At 49.2% G+C, this 19,872-nt stretch overlaps 1 protein-coding gene across 1 annotated transcript in view; it reads left to right on the forward strand.

Annotated features, from left to right (window-relative positions):
* LOC146867001 (uncharacterized) overlaps positions 1 to 11,414 on the forward strand; it is a 171,857-nt gene extending 160,443 nt beyond the window's left edge. The window contains exon 7 of the mRNA XM_085614766.1: positions 10,356 to 11,414. Coding sequence (XP_085470892.1) covers positions 10,356 to 10,789 — 434 coding nt within the window. The 3' untranslated portion in view covers positions 10,790 to 11,414. The remainder of the gene's footprint in view (positions 1 to 10,355) is intronic.
* The last annotated feature ends 8,458 nt before the right edge of the window (positions 11,415 to 19,872 follow it).

The raw sequence follows: 19,872 nt of genomic DNA on the forward strand, positions 1-19,872 counted from the left end.
TAAACTCAGAGTAATGAAGAGTACCAGGAAAAAATTGGGTCATTATCTCTTCGTCCTTCTTCCCTATCCCAGTTCTTACTCAGTGAGACAGTATCCAAGTAGTAACAAGCAACCAAAAATGCATTTTACGGCCATCATACAGCAACCACAGGAAACAGCAAATACAATGACCACCAAACAAAGCGTTGTCTAGGAAGCAGGTATCGTTATATTCACTTTTGAACTGAGAAAGAGAAACAGTGAACCCTAGGTTGTATGCACCTGAAAAGCAAACTGAATTTTAATAGATTAAATGTTCATTTAACTAACAACAGAGGTAGCCATCACACTATCCCACTCCTCCAATTCATTTAGTCTATTACAGACAGAGTCCATCCAATGCATTCATAAGCATTCACGTATGTTTAGACTGCTCTCCGCGCAATTTTGTTGAAGACCATGCTTGACCAAGGTGCCCCGGAAGACTTGGTGACCGTGATTGCCAGATTGCATAAGGACAATTATGCCCAGGTCAGGTGGGGGAAAAACGGGGAATTGACAGAGAGGATATCGATTCAATGTGGGGTGCGCCAAGGGGTGGGTTCTTGACCCCACATTGTTTTCCCTGTTTATTAATGATGTGGTGAGTTGTTTAATGGGTTGTAAGAATGATGCCCCTTCGTTGAACGATGCAAAAGTCCCCATCTTGCTCTTTGCAGATGATTCTTTATTAATATCTATGGGCTTACAGGTCTTATCGGATACATTTCTGAGCTTTTGTAAGGAGAGGAAATTGGAACTGAATACCCCAAAAACAAAATTTATGTTGTTCGGTAAATTACGGGTTGGCATAAGAGAGATTAAGATCTTAAATGAATCTATGGAATGGGTAAAAAGTTTTGATTCCTTAGGTATAGGCCTGAATGAGATGCTTAGTTGGGAATATCAACTGAGGAAGAGCTTCCTAATACTATGTCAAAGATCTAAATCAGTACTAAGATTTTTAAACAATCTTATACCGAACCACGCTCTCCGGCCCTTGAAATTTATTGTGCAAAAGCCCAAAGTGGAGTACTGTATGGAGCAGAGATATTGGGATTTACTAATGTAAATAAACTAACGATTTGTGAGAATAATTTTGCTAGGGCTCTCATCTCGCTACCTGTTACAACACCACTCACTCCACTTTTTAGTGATCTTGGGATAAAGAGAATCGGTGATCTTGCTGCCCTGAGACCCCTAACTTATTGGTTGCGCTTATGGACTACTCCCCAATTAATTGACTATCGTAACTCCGTATGGGAGGTCCTGGCGCTCAACAGGGCAAAACAACTTCCTTGGTTTAAACATATTGCTAAATGGTGTAAACTATTGAACTTGATGGGTTTGTGGGAGTTCCCAGAAAGGGCCACTAGACATGACATCTCAACCCTTAAAGCTATGTATTGGAAGGTAGTAGGGGAGCATTATACTAATAATCTTTTTAAATGTAAAATCATGTTCCTTATTTGAATCTTTTCTTGACCTGATTTAACCCCCCTTGCTAAAAGTTTGTATATTAGGTTTAGATATGGTAAATTGCTATTGAAATTTCTGGAAAAGAGGCGATCGGCCTAGTTTTAGACACTTGTCCTGCCTGCCCTGAAGTTAATGAAACTGAAGAACACATTTTGTTTTTTTGTCCCAAGTATCGGCAGTTACACAGGAGATGGATTAGACCAATATGCCTCAACTTGGGTGCTAGGCAGTAGCAGATTGCGTTCAGAATTTTAAAAACAGATACTTCTGGGCCAATAGTTTTTACTCTTAGCCGTTTTTTATTCTCCCTCTGGCTAATTCGCATTTTTTTTTAAATTATACTTGTGTTGCCATATTTAACTCTTTTTCCTCTTTATGCTGTACACGTATTTTAAATATCAAGCTTGGTACACACAGTTTTGTATCCCATATGTTTGGTGGTTGTATAGCACTTCCTTTTAAGCATGACTAGGTCGATTGTATCTATGTATCTATGTACCTATGTCTTTTTAACCTGATTTGGGATGTCATTTGTACTTGTGTTTGCAATGGTTTAATACTATTTTAATTGTAAATATATCCATGTTTTATTTTTGTATATTTTGATGGCTTTGTGTACAAATGACCAAATAAAGTTATGTATGATGATGATGATGACTGCTCTAAATTTACCCACCTCGTAGACTTTGGTGCACTTTTTGAAAGATGAGCTACCTCAAATCTTTTGGGACATGTTTCAATGTTTTAAAGTGCTCCATTAGTGATGCTTCAGTTGTTCCATATCTGATTCAGCTGTAATGTTAAAGTATTCTTGTTTTCACTTTCTGCTTAGTTTGCCCTATCTATAAAAGTTTGCATGGACAAATTATCACATACACCACATTCATGCTGTTGCAAATAGTCAAGCAATTTAGATCAACTTTCTTCTCTTTATACTCAATACACTTTGGGCCTGATTTATGTATTGGTGGAGAGGGTACTCGGTCTCAACGACAAATATAGATGTCTACCCGCAAAATGTCATCATAAGCAGACCTTACATTTGACCATGGCAGAGACTACTCTGTCTCTGCAAGGGCCAAACATTTCCATTGGCCCTGGGAAGTAAGTGCCAGCAGAGAAATGGCTACTTATCTGCCTGCCCAAATTGGATGGGCAGACATATAGCAATTTTTCACTCTTACTGTTTCTTACCACCAGGCAAATCCTGGCTGTAAGGAACAGTAAAACCATTACAATACTCCTCACATCATGGAAGATGCCTCCCATGGCAAGAAGAGCATTACTTTTTCTTGTCTTGTTTTGAGATTTATTTTCTTTTTGAAAAGAAAAAAAGAATAATGTTTGCTACTGGGCTGTGTCCTTCCAACATAGCCCTGTAGCTGTCAGATACTGTGCGGGACTATATCGGGAACACAGTCATGGGCTTGGGCAAGAACTGGGATGTGGATCACACACGGAGTCTGAGGAAAAAAGGGATCCAAAGGGGAAGCCTGTACAAGTGACCAAGATGGCAAAGACTCAAGGGATGGGCACTCAATAGGCAATTTAGCATTCAGAATACCTACACCCAGAATGGACATGCAGATATATATATACACACACACACACACACACACATGCACGCACACACACACATACACACACACACATCAAGCTACAGGTATTCCGACACACAAAACATCCAAGTAGGTATAAGAAAAGAAAAGTTTATAAACTATAACAAATGGTGTGACGATAGGTAAAATAACCAAAATGAAACCTGAGTAAAGGAATGGAGAGTGAGATGGGGGGGTAGACAACAGACAACAACATGTCAATAATGTCATAGGAAATATCTATGCACAGTGTCTAATGGGGACAATAAAGAAAAGGATGAGTCAGAATGAAAAGTGTCCAAAAGTCCCAATGTAATATCTAAACTCACGCCACATCCATTAAAAGTCTAAATTGTCCAAATTATTTCCAAAGTAACTTCCCTAACACAGAAAATGTCACCTCAGTGCTATCCAAGGTTGACGACAAGAGTTCCTGACCATTTATGTTGACCTCCTCCTTTGTTACAGAGAATTGCAAGATCTAGGGCAGGACTAGATGCCTAGATACCACCTGAGCAGTATCATCAATTGGGTAGTATGTTGAGCAGAGGGAGAAAACATACAGGGTCACATAGGCAGCAAATGGGGAGAGGTGGAATTTAGCAGGTGGACAGAAAGAAGTCTGCGTCACATTTGACCTAACTTGACTATGGTAGGGTTGAAACTCTCTACTGCTCACTTTGGTTTAATCAGTTACAAAATGTGTTGGAGGTAGCTGTCTGCAATAAAGAATACCTAAAGGAAAAAGCACAAAGGAATAAAAAACCTCCAAAGTATCAAGAATGGTGGCAATTCCAGGGCACAAATCCAATGATGAATACTGGAGATTCAGAAAATTCCAAAATGACAGGAAAGTACTAGATGCCAAAGTTAGAGAGGAGTGGAATTGCACTAGCACTGACGGTGCTTACAGGGCTCAAGACTAAAGTAGAAACATAAGTAAGAATTAACCAAGGGGCAATAAACTTGCTAAAAAGTAATCTGCTTGTGTTAGAAATATGAGTCTTTAGTTGGCAGGTTGTTACCCTGTCCAAGTAGGGACCCTTCTTCCTAGTCAGGATAAGGGAGTTACACTTCTGAAATAACCCCTGCTCACCCCCTTGGTAGCTTGGCATGAGCAGTCAGGCTTATCTCAGAGGCAGTGTGGAAAGCATTTGCACATTACAAGCAGTAATACAGTGAAAACACGACAAAATGACACCACACCAATTTTAGCAAAATAGCCAATATTTATCTGTGAAAAATAAGACCAAAATGATCAAAATCCAACATACAGTTATTCAATATGCCAATAAAGCAAAAATAGACTTTAAAAACTGTTCCTTGAAGCTGATAGCTCTGTCCGGGGCTTTCAGGGCATTGTGAACAAACAATTCCAACAGTTCTGGTCAGTCTCAGCGTCACCTGCCAGCTACAGTGTCAGGGAGACCTATAAAACAGTACCTTAGGGATGCAGGGCGTTGGAACTTGTGGTGATCTCCAGAGAGCAGCATCGACCGGTGTCGTTTCCCGAAGCTGTGCAGGAGTCATCGGGCCCTTGAAGTCACATGCGTTGCAGGTCGAACTCCATGTGTTTGTAGTCAGGAGCAAAGGCATTGGCAGGCATAGGGACTCCAATGTGAAGCAGAGCGCTGTGATGTGCGGTGCCCTCACGTCACGGTGCAGGCAGCGGCTTGTTTACGGTCATCCAGCGGCATCAATGAAACCAGGCCTGAGGTGTGAAGCAGGGCCGTGCTCATTGCAGTGCTGACAGGTCACAGTGCAGTCATCGTTGTCGTCATTGTTGAAGCTCTGTTGTCAGCTGATGAACGGGAATCGATAGTACCAGTGTCGGTGTGCCGAGGCTGCGGTATGGAACGGGGTGATGCATCATGGAACTTACGAGTGGTGCCCCCAAACCACGGTGCAAGTAGTGGCATCAAGATCGGCATGGAGCTGCATCATTGGGATACCAGGGCGGCGGTGTGAAGTGAGGCGGTGAGAAGTGCAGTGCCCACAGGTCAAGGTGCAGGCAGCAGCTCGGTGGCAGCATCAGATGGCGGCATCTGAGAGACCAGGGTTGCAGTGCAAACTGCATAGTGCCCTCTGTGGTGCTATCAGGTCACGGAGCCGACAGCGGCATCGTTGATGGCATCAGGCTACATTTCTCCTCTGTGGCAGCTGAAACATCCAGTTCCAGAAGCTGGTACCCAGAAGATGTTGATGTCTTTGATTTCCCTGAGACTTCCAACAGGAGGCAAGCTCTTCATCAAGCACTTAGGCAGCAGAAGGAACAGCCCAGTCATTTTGCTGCCCAAGACAGAAGCAGCTACTGCAGGCCAACCCACCCAAAAAAGCAACAATGGCAAAAGGGCAGTACTCTCCCTGGCAGCTCTTTCAGCTCTTCTACCTGGCATGTTCCTCAGTCCAGCAGTAATCTAAAGTTCTGGGGTCAGGGCCCCAATATTTACCACATTTTCCTTTGAAATTGGTACGAACAAATATGGCACACATAAACAGGTTATCCTGGTTCAGGTTCACCTCGGGAGGTGGAGTTAGCTGTGAGAGGCAGCCACAGTCCATTCAGGTGAAGGCAATAACTATTCTAAATGCAGCCAGGTCTATTCAGCCTGGCTATGATTCACCCAGTAAAGACAGGACACACCTCACCCCCCCCCCTTGTGCCTGTCTAGTGTGAATGGTAGTCCCCTGCTCCTGTCACTCTGAACACAGACGAGGAATACACAAAAAGGCAGAGGCACATAGATGGTTAGACAAGAAAATACCCAATTTCTAAAAGTGGTATTTTCAAACACGCAATATCAAAATCATCTTTACTAAAAGATGTATTTTTAAATCCTGAGTTCAGGCATACTAAGCTCCATTTTTCTATCGGATCTCACTGGAAAGCTACATTTATAAAGTGTTACAAATCAGCTTCCATGTTAAGCTATGGAAGAGATAGCCTTTCAACAGTGAAAATGAAATACACAGTATTTTACTATTAGGACATGCAAAAAGACACCACTACATGTCCTACTTTTTAAATACACTGCATCCTGCCCATGGGTCTCCTTTGGGACTACCATAGAGGTTACTTAGATGTAAGAAAAGGGAAGGGTCTGGCAAGTGGGTGACACGGGAGTCAAAAACTGTGCAAATATATAGCAGTGGGAGGTCTGAGACACCCTTGGAAAGCTATGTGTGCCGGTGGTGAAGCAAATGCTGCAGGCCCACTAGTTGCATTTGATTTACAGGCCATAGGCAGACACAGTGCACTTTACTTAGTAGTAAATCAAAAAAGCCAATTATGGAAACACCAATCCATAAACACAATTTACATGGAGAGTTTATGCACTTTAGCACTGATTAGCTGTGGTAAAGTGCCCAGAGTCCTAAAACCAATAAAAAATGGGAGGCCAAAAAGCAAAAAATCTGGGGTGAGCCCACTGAAAAAGCCAACTATAACAGCTTTTCAATGCTTTGATCTGAACTTAACTTCAAGTATTATTTTTTTTTTTAAAGAGATGAACAGGAAATGAGCGAATAAAGTAAAACAAGCATGCATATTGAATTTGCAACAAACATCTACTGGGAATATCTGTGATTGAGAAATCTTGTCCTGGAGTAAGAAGGGACATGGCAGTAAATTGCTAGATATCTCTGGGTATTCCCCTCGAACTACTGAACAGATGCAAAGTTGTTTGAAGGATGATAGTACTACTGCTTATGAATGGAGCACAAAGAACCAAAAGACCAGAAAATACAATGGCTGGGAAGAGGGAAGGGCATTGTGAGAAGTTGGCCTGGTATATGCTGTCCACTAGCTATAGTGGGCATCCTGTAATAGTCCAAACAACCCCTTATTGGTTATAGGTTAAAGACAACCTTTATTGAAAGCTATCCTAGTGGTAACTATGGAGAGCAGCCTTCAGGCTAAGTCTTGAAGGAATTTAAAGCAGCTTGTTTTACGAGTATATAATCTCTTGAATGGCTAAATGAAAGACAACCACACCAAGTATATATATAAAATATATGTATTTATTTCTAAACACACCCTCCTAGTCTCTTTATGAGACTAGAGGTCAAAACACATAAGTTACACTTCAAATATAACAGTAAAATAGTACAAATACACGTCAGGCCCTAGACCCTAGAGGTGAGCCAAACCATATACTAAAATAGTGGTATAAGAACCACAACTTAACTAGACACAAGGCCTAGAGCCTGTAGAAGCACTGCGACCCCAAGGAACCACCCATGGTAGTGACACAGGGGACCCACGGGGGCCATGTGCAGTGTGAGAACACAGCTGCGAGCTCCCGTTAGCTTCTATGGGGATTTTTAAAGATTAGGAACACTTAGAAACGAGTCAGGACCAAACCCTTTGGGACTTAAGAAGTTCTAGGGTCAACACCCACGTGAGCACCAGAGTACTCGTGTTACCTCACCCAGGGAAGCCAGGTGCATAGGTGTCAAACAGTGTTGGGTCGCGTCGTCGATTTCAATGGGAGCAGGTGAAGAAGTGTTGCTGCCGGGAAGATGCGAAGTGTCCGAAGAGATCCAAGCCTGGATTGAAGCCAAGGAGAACCTGATAGCAGAGGGGACAGAGTCTGGGTCACTTTCCAGTGACCAGGAAGGCGATAGGCGGATGCCCACTGGTGTTGGGTGATTTCAGGTGGAGGAGGTGAAGCTTGACTCTTCAGCTACGAGGTCCAGGAGGTGTCGAGGACAACCACGAGCTGGATTTGAGCTTTACCACAAAGGATGTTGAGTGCTGCAGCATCGGTGCCCAGATTGGATACAACAAGCCTTGGCAACAGCAACCCACGCAGAAAAGAGAAAGATGCTTCCATGCAGACCAGCAAGATCTGAGGGACTCACTACTTGGTTGGGAGTCAGGGTATGTCTGGAGCAACTAGGGAAGCCCACGAAAATTCAAAGTTACCCCCTCAGGGGCCACCAGTTGACAGACCAGGGATCGTGAAGGGACCACAAGAAGAAACACAAAATGGCGGCCCACGGGTCACTCTGGGTGACTAGGCTGACAATCTTCAGTAGATTCTCTGCTCAAGGTGGGGGCTACAAGTAACCCCAAGCATGACTTCAAGAGATGTCGAGAAGTCAATACACTTGCAAAAGTGCACAGTGACCAGGAGTTCCAGTTCCACGCTACTCACGAGGGCTGCAGATCTCAGCTTTGCTGGGGACTCAGGTCTGCCTCTGAGATGTCTGGAAACCCTCTTCCTGGGCTGCAAATACTTCAGAGTCCGGCGGGAGCTTCAGAGATGCAGACTGGCAAAAATGCTTTGTTGTTGCCTGCCAAGTAGGGGAGTCACTCCTAGACCCCAAGGGAGATTTCTTCAGTCCTCTAGTCTTTAGCAGAGCATCGAAGTTCCAGGATTCAGCTTCAGAGTTTTGTTCAGGGATATCTAAAGTTCTGGTTACAGAGGTTCCTTGCTTGTACCTAAGGAAGGGGTTGGACTAACTCTGGGGACCCACCTATGGGAGGGTTTGGAAAGAGGGGTGGCTACACCCATTTCCTTCGTCCAGTTTCATGCCAGAGCAGGGACTGGAAGCTGGATTATGCACAGGGACACCAAATAGTGCAGGACTTCAAAGCACTCTGAGAGTGCTCCCACCCAGCCCCAATACACATAAGCCTGTCTGTGAGGTGGTTACACCTCCCTGTGACAGGAAACCTATTGTCCAGGCCTCCCCTGCCAGAGTTTCAGTCAGCAGCAGGAGGCCAGACCTGTGTCTGTGACTGCAGCATCCATTTTGTGATGCCAGAGCTCTATTAGATTTCTACCGGGTATACCAGTACTGCCATGTCTCTCCCTCTAGAAGGGTGGGATCATATCCTCACATCAAGAACTGATGTGGGGGTATGGTTCCAAGGTGTTTGATACCAAACAAGACATGTTTCCGTGCAGCCAGTCCAAAGTTAGCATTAACCGTCTTAGATATAATGCACTTAAGAGTATATGGTCATGCTGCACCACTGACAACCCTGGAAAAGAGATTCCGAAGGCTGCAGAGGGGCTCAGCTCATGCCTGGGCATCCTCTCACATATAACCAAGCACCCTGCCTTCAGGATTGATAAGGCCTACCATAGGGGTGACTGATAGGTTACTATGGGCCATATGTAGGTAACCTTGAAATACCGATTCCAAATTACCGAATTTTACCGAATCGGTATTTAGAAATCGGTATTTCCTATGTACCTAATTGTTCGGTAATTTTTACCGATTCGGTAAAATTCGGTAAATGTTTACCGAATCAACAATACCGACCGGTGTTTCTGAACCGGTATTTACCGAATCGGTAAATACCGACTCGGTATTTACCGAATCGGTAAATACCGAATCGGTATTTACCGATTCGGAAATTCAAATGAACAGCAATTGAGGAATCAGCCAATCCTGTACAAACCCCACCCCACCCAACCAGGAAGTGGCCACACCCAGGCAGGTGCACACAATCAGAAGACTCTGGAGAGGCTGGGAGTGCAGAGGAGAGCAACAGAGCCAGTGCCTGAACTTGCACAAGAAATCTGACACAATGTCCAGCCAGGACACAGAAATAGATGGAGGGGAAAGGAAGAGGAAACTGAAATTCAGTCCAAAGGAACTGCAGGTCCTTGTGGAGGAGGTAGTGAGGCAGCACACCAAGCTTTTTGGAAAGCAGTTCCTGCAAGTGGCAGAATCAGAAAAACAAAGGATCTGGCTTGGAATCCAGGCGCAGGTAAATGCCATAGGAGTGACCCCCCGAGACATTGATGTGCTGAAGAAGCGGTGGTACGACATCCGGATCATCACAAAGAGGAAGATGTCTGATCTGAAAAAACAGGCCAGCCAGACAGGAGGAGGAAGGAACAGGGCACCTGCCCTGACTGAACTTGAGCAGCTCGTGGAGTCCACGATTTTGCCCGAAAGTGTGGTTGGGATTGGGGATGCAGACAGCTCTGCCAGAGCTGCTACCAAACAAGGTAAGAAGAATGCACAGCATTGTGCCCCCCCTTCCCCTATCCCAAACCCCCAATTGGGCAATGTGAATCCCACTCCAGTACAGGTGTTTGTGCAGACCAGCAATGCATTATGGGAGATGTAGTCATTGAAACCCCTATCATGACAGCAATCGCACAGAACAACAAGGCATGTGACACACATCAGCGATAAGCAGGCAGGGGACAATGAGATAGTGTTGCAGAATGTATTATGATGTGAGCAATGCAGGGCTGCAGGTACACTAAGCTGATGTTACATTTCTGTCCACAGGCGATACTTTGCGCAGGACTGCTCAGGAGAAGGGAGAGAGTGCACCCCGGAAGGACAGCACCGAGAAGGCCACCACGAGTGATGGGCAGGCAACAGCACCACAGCCAGCCTCACCACCACAGCCAGCCTCACCACCACAGCCAGCCACGCCACCACAGCCAGCCTCGCCACTACTGCTGGCCTCACCAGCATCAACACCACCTGCATTGGTTAGGTCTAGGAGGCGTGCTGTAGCCAGACTGCATGTGTCCGAGTCCTCATCAGAAGACTCGAGGGGGGAGGAAACATCCACTGTGCCACTGGATGTTAGCACTGCCGGTTTGCTGTCCGCCTCTGAGGGAGCACACACAGGTACCAGACGCCGCCGCAGGGCTCGGGTGAGCAGTCCACCTCCACAGGGTGAGAGCCATGGTGTATTCGGAGGGCTCGGGTGAGCAGTCCACCTCCACAGGGTGAGAGCCATGGTGTATTCAGAGGGCTGGAGGCAACCATGGTGAAAGTGCAGCACCTACAAGGCAAGGCAATCCAGTCAGTACAGCGCCAAATGAAGGGCCTCAATGAAAAAATGGGCAACATTGACAGGGGCATAAGCTCAATGGCTGACGGCATGAGGGAGATGGCTGCGGGCATGCGGGACATGTCCCAGTCTGTGATGCTGCTGTGCAGTAAAATGGATGAGGACAGAGCAACACGGCGAAGGGAGAGGCAGAAAATTGATCACCACACAAGGGCAGTGAACCACCTAGCAACTGCCACTTCGCTGCTCTGCAGGCGCTCCATGGCAATGCAGGAGGGGCTTGCGCACTGCAGCAATGATGTTTCTAGGGAGCTGGTGAAGGTGACCATTGCTCTTGAGGTGCTGCTTACAAGCCAGTCTGCCACAACTGGTGCTGTGGATGTTGGGGACAGCGAGGACACGACCAGTAGGAGCAGCATTACCCCCCCAGTAACAGCCACCCGGAGGAGCAGCAGACGGCATGGGGCTGCCACTAGTTACACAGCCAGGGAGGACAGTGAGTCACTGGCATCCCGCACTGTAGTGCGTGGCCGCAGACGCTGATGCAGCCCACACTACCAGGACAGAGTTGGGTGAAGTAACCCATGACATCCTACTATAGATGTCACATATTTCATAGGCAAGTTTGATCATTTGTGTTGTGGCGTAGTGCCCACAAATTAAAACGATGTCATTGAATCCAATAACTGGCAGTGTCTCCTTACTTACTCAGAAATAGTTGCATGTGATCTCTGCCCGTCTCTGTCTTCCATCTGTTGCTGCTGGCACTCCTGCTGCATTGGGCTCTGGCTGTGCAACTTCATCATCATTGTCCTCAAAATCTGTTATTTCCACTTCTGTACCTTTCTTTGTGGCAAGGTTGTGCAGCATTGCACAAGTTGCAATGATTTTGCAGCAGATGATGGGTGTGTACTGACGTGCGCCTCTGCTTTTGGGGAGGCAGCGGAACCTGCTTTTCAATAGTCCAAACGTGCGCTCCACCATGTTGCGTGTTGATTTGTGTGCCACATTATATCGTCTCAGGGTTGATGGGTGTAGGTAGGGAGTGAGGATGAATGACCGCACGGCATATGCACTATCGCCTAGGTGAGTAAGAGAGTACCATTAGTCACATACACCAATACACATTCATATGCGGTAAGTATTAGGGAGTGTCACAGTGATTTACCTAGCAGGTATCCTTCTCCGAATTCTCCGGCAACCAGGCGTGTGTAGATCCCAATGTTCTGGAAGATGTAGGAGTCGTGGGTGCTCCCAGGAAACTTTGCTACGATGTCAGCGATTATGTTGCCAGCATCGCAGATTACCTGCACATTTATGGAGTGGGTGGACTTTCTGTTCCTGTAGATATGCTCAGTGGCTGCTGGTGGGCAGATTGGAATGTGTGTGCCATCAATACAGCCTATGAAATGCGGGAACTGTGCCATCTGGTAAAAGTCGGTCTTTGTTTTCAGCAGTTCAGCCTGTGTGTTTGGGAAGCTAATGTAGTGTTGCATTCTCTGCATCATGGCATCCAGGAACTTCCTGAAGAAACGGGACAGGCAACTCTGGGATACCCCGCCTACCGCAGCTATCACCCCCTAATAACTGCCAGATGCCAGTAGATGTAGGCTACAGAGCACCTGCACATGTGGAGGTATGGCATGCGCCCTTGTTGTTGAATGGTCCAGGAGTGGGTGCAAGTCCCTTATCAGGTCCATGATGGTTTGGGGGTGTAGCCTGTACCTTTCATGTATCTCAGCCTCAGTCTGTTGAAAGAGTGTGCTGCGCTGTCTGTAAATGCGCTCCTCCCGTCTCCAAATCCTCAGACCTGCTGCCTGTAGACGTAGGCGCCTTGCAATCACATAGAGGGCCGCCATGGTGTTCACGCTGTTGCATTTTGGGATTGCTTATATGCACTGTGGCTGATTACCACCTGCTTTCACTCAGTGTTAATTACCGACTCTTAAATACCGAATTTCATGGAATTCGGTAATAACCAATTTACCTACATCTCTTTTCTCGTTTTACCATTTCATATTTACCGATTCGGTAAATATGAATTCGGTAATTATGAATCGGTAATTTAGAATTCGGTAAAGATGAATCGGTATTTACCGATTCATAATTACCGAACCTTTCTTTTTGGACTCCTACATCTCATTCGCCTAAATACCGGTCGGTAAGGGAAATTTACCGATTTTCGGCCGTTACCGACCGTTATTTAGCTACCTACATATGGCCCTTAGTGCAGTGATAGGTGAGGGATAGTGAACCTATACCTCAGTCAGGGGTGCATGCACCACCTTACCCAGGCTGCAGTAGCAGACCTGTGGTGTCATTTTGCATTGCTTTCCAGGGGTGGCAGAATACATGCTGCAGCCCCTGGTAGGCCTCTGGGGTAACTATGCCCTGGGTACATAGTATACCATATACTAGGGACTCACAAGGGTACCCCAGAATCCAATCTGGAGTGTACCTAAAGTACATGCAATCAATTTAGAGAGGAAGCAGCTAGGCTGGGACCCTGAATAGCAGGGTCTCAGCCAGACTAAAGTAAAAAAACAGTGAAACACTAGCAAAAAGTCAATCAATCAATCAATCAGGGCATTTATAAAGCGCACTACTCACCCGGAGGGTCTCAAGGCGCTGGGGGGAGGGGGGGTCCGTTACTGCTCGAACAGCCAAGTCTTGAGCTGCTTCCTGAAGGCGAGGTGGTCTTGGGTCAGGCGGAGGCGGGTCGGGAGGGAGTTCCAGGTCTTGGCGGCCAGGTAGGAGAAGGACCGTCCTCCAGTGGTGGCTCTTCGGATGCGGGGGACGGCTGCAAGGGCGTGGCCGGACAATCGGAGCTGATGAGTGGGAGTGTAGAAGTTGAGGCGGCTGTTGAGGTATCTTGGGCCTTGGTTGTGTAGGGCTTTGTGTGCGTGGGTAAGGAGGCAGAAGGAGATTCTCTTGTTGACCGGAAGCCAGTGCAGGTCTCTCAGGTGGCCGGAGATGTGGCTGTGTCGGGGGATGTCGAGGATGAATCTTGCTGAGGCGTTCTGGATCCGCTGGAGTCTCTTCTGGAGCTTGGCGGTGGTTCCGGCGTAGAGGGCGTTGCCGTAGTCCAGTCGGCTGGTGATGAGGGCCTGGGTGACCGTCTTCCTGGTCTCGGTGGGGATCCACCGGAAGATCTTACGTAGCATGCGGAGGATGTTGAAGCATGTCGAGGAGACGGCGTTGACTTGTCTGGTCATGGAGAGGGAGGAGTCCAAGATGAAGCCCAGGTTGCGTGCGTGGTCTGTTGGTTTGGGTGCGCTGCCCAGTGCGGGGGGCCACCAGGAGTTGTCCCAGGCGGAGGGTGAGGAGCCCAGGATGAGAACTTCCGTCTTGTCTGCGTTCAGTTTCAGGCGGCTGTTCATCATCCACTCGGCTACCTCTTTCATCCCTTCGTGTAGGTTGGCTCTGGCGGTGGCGGGGTCGTTGGTGAGGGAGAGGATCAGCTGGGTGTCGTCGGCGTAGGAGATGATGTTGAGGTTGTGTTGGCATGCGATGGCCGCAAGGGGGCTCATGTAGGCATTGAAGAGGGTGGGGCTGAGCGAGGAGCCTTGAGGAACGCCGCAGATGACTTTGGTGGCTTCTGATTTGAACGGGGGTAGGCGGACTCTCTGTGTCCTTCCGGCGAGGAAGGAGATGATCCATTCTAGTGCCTTCTCCCGGATTCCGATGTTGCTGAGGCGCTGCACTAGGGTGCGGTGGCAGACAGTGTCGAACGCTGCGGAGAGGTCCAGGAGGATGAGGGCCGCTGTTTCTCCGTTGTCAAGCAGGGCTCGGATGTCGTCAGTAGCTGCGATGAGGGCGGTCTCTGTGCTGTGGTTGGCTCGGAAGCCAGACTGCGAGCGGTCGAGGGATCCGTTCGTTTCGAGGAAGGTGGCCAGCTGTTTGTTGACGGTCTTCTCGATGACTTTGGCTGGAAACGGGAGGTGCGAGATGGGACGGTAGTTTTTGAGTTCGGTGGGGTCCGCTGATGGTTTCTTCAGTAGAGCGCTGAGTTCGGCGTGCTTCCAGCTCTCTGGAAAGGTGGCGGTGTCAAAGGAGGTGTTGATGATGTCCCGCAGCTGGGGTGCGATTACGGCGTCGGCTTTGTTGAAGACGTGGTGCGGGCAGGGGTCCGTTGGAGATCCGGAGTGGATGGAGTTCATCGTACAGATGGTGTCTTCGGTGGTGATTGGGGTCCAGGCGCGGACGATGGCGGTGGGGGGCGTTGGTGCGGTCGTGGGGTGCGTTGGTTGTGTGCTGAAGCTGTTGTGTATGTCTGCGATCTTGTTGTAGAAGTAGGAGGCGAGGGAGTTGCAGAGGTCTTGGGATGGGGTGATGTCGTTGTTTCCGGCGGTGGCGTTGGAGAGCTCTTTGACGATGTTGAAGAGTTCCTTGCTGTTGTGTGCGTTGTTGTCCAGTCGTGTCTTGAATGCGATTTTCTTGGTGGCGTGGATCAGTTGGTGGTGTTTTCGGGTGGCGAGCTTGAGGGTGGTCATGTTGTCTGTTGTTGGGTCTGTGCGCCAGGCTCTCTCGAGGGCTCGGCAGTTCTTCTTGGAGCTCTTGAGTTCGTCGGTGAACCAGGGTGCTCTTCTGCTGCCGGGTCTGCTAGGCGGGGTCCTCAGTGGGGCGAGGTCGTCTGCGCAGTTGCTGATCCACTTCGTGAGGTTGATGGCGGCCTGGCTGGGGTTCGCTGAGCTGGGGGGTGGGTCCTGGCTCAGGGATGCGGCGAGCTGTTCTGCTGTGATCTTGTTTCAGCTTCTGCGTGCAGCCTGTTGCTGGTGGTGGTGGGTCGTGGTTCTTCTGAAGCTGATGTGGACGCAGCTGTGGTCCGTCCAGTGGAGTCCGGTGGCGTGGCTGATGACGATGTCCTTGCTGGATGAGAAGACGGTGTCGAGTGTGTGTCCCGCGTAGTGGGTGGGGGTGGTCACCAGCTGCTTGAGACCGAGGTTGGCGAGGTTGTCCAGCAGGGTGGTGGTGTTGTGGTCGTTGTTGTTCTCCAGGTGGAAGTTGAGGTCCCCGAGGAGGATGTAGTCAGCGGAGGGGAGGGCGTGCGGGCTGATGAAGTCGGCGATGTCTTCGCTGAATTGTGTGCGAGGTCCCGGTGGTCTGTAGATGAGGGTGCCTCTGAGGGTGGTTTTGGGGTCGGTGTGGATCTTGAAATGCAGGTGTTTGTCGGTTGTGAGGGTGTCTTCGGTGTTGGTCGAGATGCGGAAGGTTTTCTTGTGGGCGATGGCGATGCCTCCTCCTGTCTGGTTGGCGCGGTCCCTCCGGGTGATCTTGTATCCGTCCGGGATGGCGATGGCGATGTCGGGCGCTGAGGAGGGGTTCATCCAGGTTTCCGTGAGGAAGGCAACGTCTGGGGAGGTGGTGTCGAGGAGGTTCCAGAGATCGATGGCGTGTCTGTGGACGGAGCGGGTGTTGAGCAGGATGCACTTCAGGTGGTTGCTGCTGGGGGTCGGCTTGGCGGGTGCCGTGCAGGTCCGGAGGCAGGTGAACTTGCAGGTTCGGCAGGTGAAGGGTCCGTGGGTGCGTGTCGGTGTGGCTTGGTAACATCGCGGGGTTCGGCCGGTGTTGAGCTCGTTGGAGTAGTTGGTCCGGCGGGTGGGCTGCTGTCTGCGGGGGCCAGGGGTCCGGGCGCTGGGCGCGGGCCAGGCGCGGACGTGCGCAGACGGGCTTGCCTTAGGCGCGACCGCTACGCGCGGCCGCTGCGCGGCCTCCATATGAGTGGGAGCGGGAGGGAGGAGCAGCTGGGAGGCGGGAGCGGGGCGGCCAATGGGGATCAAGGGGGCGGGGCCGCAGGGACGCAGCGGCGGGAAAGGAGCGGTGGGGGCAAAGGAACAGAGGGAAGGGTGCGAGGGAGAAAACCGGGCAGGGGTACAGAAGGCAAAATCAGGGTGGTGGACACAGAAGAAAACGGGGGAAAAATGCAGGCTGAGGGGTACAGAAGTCAAGGGTTATATGGGGTACAGAAGACAAAGGTTGGAAGGCACAGTGAAACACAGGCAGTCTGGGGTACAGAAAACAAAGGTTAGCTGGGCACAGAAGAAAAACGGGGGAAAAATGCAGGCTGAGGGGTACAGAAGTCAAGGGTTATCTGGGGTACAGAAGAAAAACGGTTCGCTGGGGTACAGAGGGCACAGCGAAACACAGGCAGTCAGGAACCAGTGCAAGCGGCAGCAGCGAGCGGCAGACGGTGGCCTGCAAGGCACACAGGGGGCTGCGTGGCGGTGAGGGGAGCGACCTACCTGAAGCAGGGTCAAAGGTCGCTCTCTCTACCGCTGCGCGGCCTCCATATGAGTGGGAGCGGGAGGGAGGAGCAGCTGGGAGGCGGGAGCGGGGTGGCCAATGGGGATCAAGGGGGCGGGGCCGCAGGGACGCAGCAGCGGGAAAGGAGCGGTGGGGGCAACGGAACAGAGGGAAGGGTGCGAGGGAGAAAACCGGGCAGGGGTACAGAAGGCAAAATCAGGGTGGTGGACACAGAAGAAAACGGGGGGAAAATGCAGGCTGAGGGGTACAGAAGTCAAGGGTTATATGGGGTACAGAAGACAAAGGTTGGAAGGCACAGCGAAACACAGGCAGTCTGGGGTACAGAAAACAAAGGTTAGCTGGGCACAGAAGAAAAACGGGGGAAAAATGCAGGCTGAGGGGTACAGAAGTCAAGGGTTATCTGGGGTACAGAAGAAAAACGGTTCGCTGGGGTACAGAGGGCACAGCGAAACACAGGCAGTCAGGAACCAGTGCAAGCGGCAGCAGCGAGCAGCAGACGGCGGTCTGCAGGGCACACAGGGGGCTGCGTGGCGGTGAGGGGAGCGACCTACCTGAAGCAGGGTCAAAGGTCGCTAACATGTGAGCGGGGTAAACATGTGAAGCAGATCCTACTCATCTACACACATGCCCAGCAAATGCTGACACAGCAAGCAGAGCAGGGTTCGGCTGAGCTGGAGAAGCAAGGATTAAAAGGATACATGTTCCCTCCCATGCCATAGGTTAGCAGAGATCTGCCACAATGTCTTAACCTGCAAAGCCCCACAGCCTTTATCTGCCTTATGGAAGCCCTGCCAAGCCTTTTCCAACCCAAAAGCACAACGGTGGGTGTGGCCATGGGTACACATGGTCGATGACCATGAATATAGGAGGCAGAACACCTCCAAAATCTGGTTAACTTGCACCTCTTTGTGGCATCTGACTGCTTCCACTACCACTGCAAGGTCTCTAGAGATTGACCTATGACTAGTCATTGGATTGTCTCAGGGCCTCCTTGAAATCAGCCTGCGGGATTTACTGTGGGATATCAGAGGTGACTGGGGTTCACAAATATGTAGATGTAGCACTTGGTTCTTCACCCTCCAACATAAACCTTTGTTAGAGATGTACAAAGCACATTGTTACCTTTGCACAAGGGATTCCTTAACCTACTCAAGCAAAATCACATTCACATTCCCTCATAATGGCACACAGGAATGTAAACATGATTCTAGGACTAACATGTGGTGATTGATGAATCCTGCATGCATTGCAGCTTATTTGATATTTCCTAGCAGCTATTCTAAGGCATACATTGTTTGGGCATGGTTTAACACTGGACTGTTTGTAGTGTTACAATGTCACGATGTTTTAGATATCTTTTTCACACTGTCTATGATAGGTGCCTGCCACAATTCAAGTAGACAGGAACATTAGCCCCTCTACCCTACCACCAACGCTGGCCAATAGAACCGCCACCAAACCACTGTCTCCCTGCCTTCATGCGCCTTCCTCATATATGGATATCAAAACTCTGCTCTATAGAGCAGCCAAATTAACGCAGAGCATCCATAACTCCATTCTGGACCTAAAGAACCTTCTTCACCTTACTGAACTCCCCTTCTCTAAGTTCAAGCCTCCATTTAACCCCACCCACCTCCCTACCACAGAGCCCCCAATCACCCCTACCGCTTTCCTTGAGACACCTTCGCCCTCGCAAGTAACCATGCCACCTCTCGGAGGAGGAAATTCTAGCTCTCCTCCTCTCCTACAACTCTACCCTGGTCACCCCAAGTCCGCTAGACCTTATTGAAGAGGAAATTTTAGCCATCCTCCTTTCCTACAACTCTGCCTCAGTAACCCCTAGTCCACAAGTCGTGAAGGTCGAACATGCCATCCGCACGGTCACTATCAGCCCCTACAGATCAGCCACCCTCCGCTACAGAAGTGTGGTTGATAGCAACCTAGAGTCAGTACCATTGTCCACCCCATCACACAACACTCTCTCCGACCCCCCTTTATCTGGCCTCCTAATTAATTGGGGCTCAGCAGTTAAGCATACCGCTGATGTCGCAGATCTCATATAATGAGCCAAAACTTTGACTTAACAATCCTGACAGAATCATGGCTCAATGAATCCTCATCTCCATGCATGGTCCTCCTAGTCCCTCCCAACTACAACATTGAAAGGCTGGACAGGCAATCTAGCAGAAAAGGGGGCAGCATTGCCTGCATTTACCGCTCTAACCTCCTCGTCATGGAAAACCTGGCAAACACCACAGACTCCTGTGAATACCTTGAACTTTCCATATGTAGCAGAACTAACCAACTATGCAATCTGTACATCTTTTACCAACCCCCAGGCACCAATGACGCCTTCACTGATCACCTCATGGAAATTATCACAGCCAAGGTTTCCTCCAACTCTAAAAACATTTTCCTTGGGGACTTCAACCTGCACTGGAATGACCCCAAGGATCCTCATGTCAACACCATCAAAGATCTCCTGGCCGATCAAGCCCTAACCCAAGCCTGCACACTCCCTACACACTCGAAAGGCGCCATTCTTGACTGGATCATCGCTAAGGAACCAATAGTCAAGCTTATCGCTATTGACCCTTGTGACTGGTCGAACCACCACGCTTTCACCTTCCTATTACCTGGCACCCACAAAGCAAGGACACCGCAACAGGTGTTGCCCAAACGCTGGGTCAGAGACTCCAAGAACCTTGATCTCAGGGAACTGGCAGCTTGCTGTAA

The sequence above is a fragment of the Triturus cristatus genome, chromosome 1_2, assembly GCF_964204655.1.
Source record: "Triturus cristatus chromosome 1_2, aTriCri1.1, whole genome shotgun sequence".
Lineage (NCBI taxonomy): Eukaryota > Metazoa > Chordata > Amphibia > Caudata > Salamandridae > Triturus > Triturus cristatus.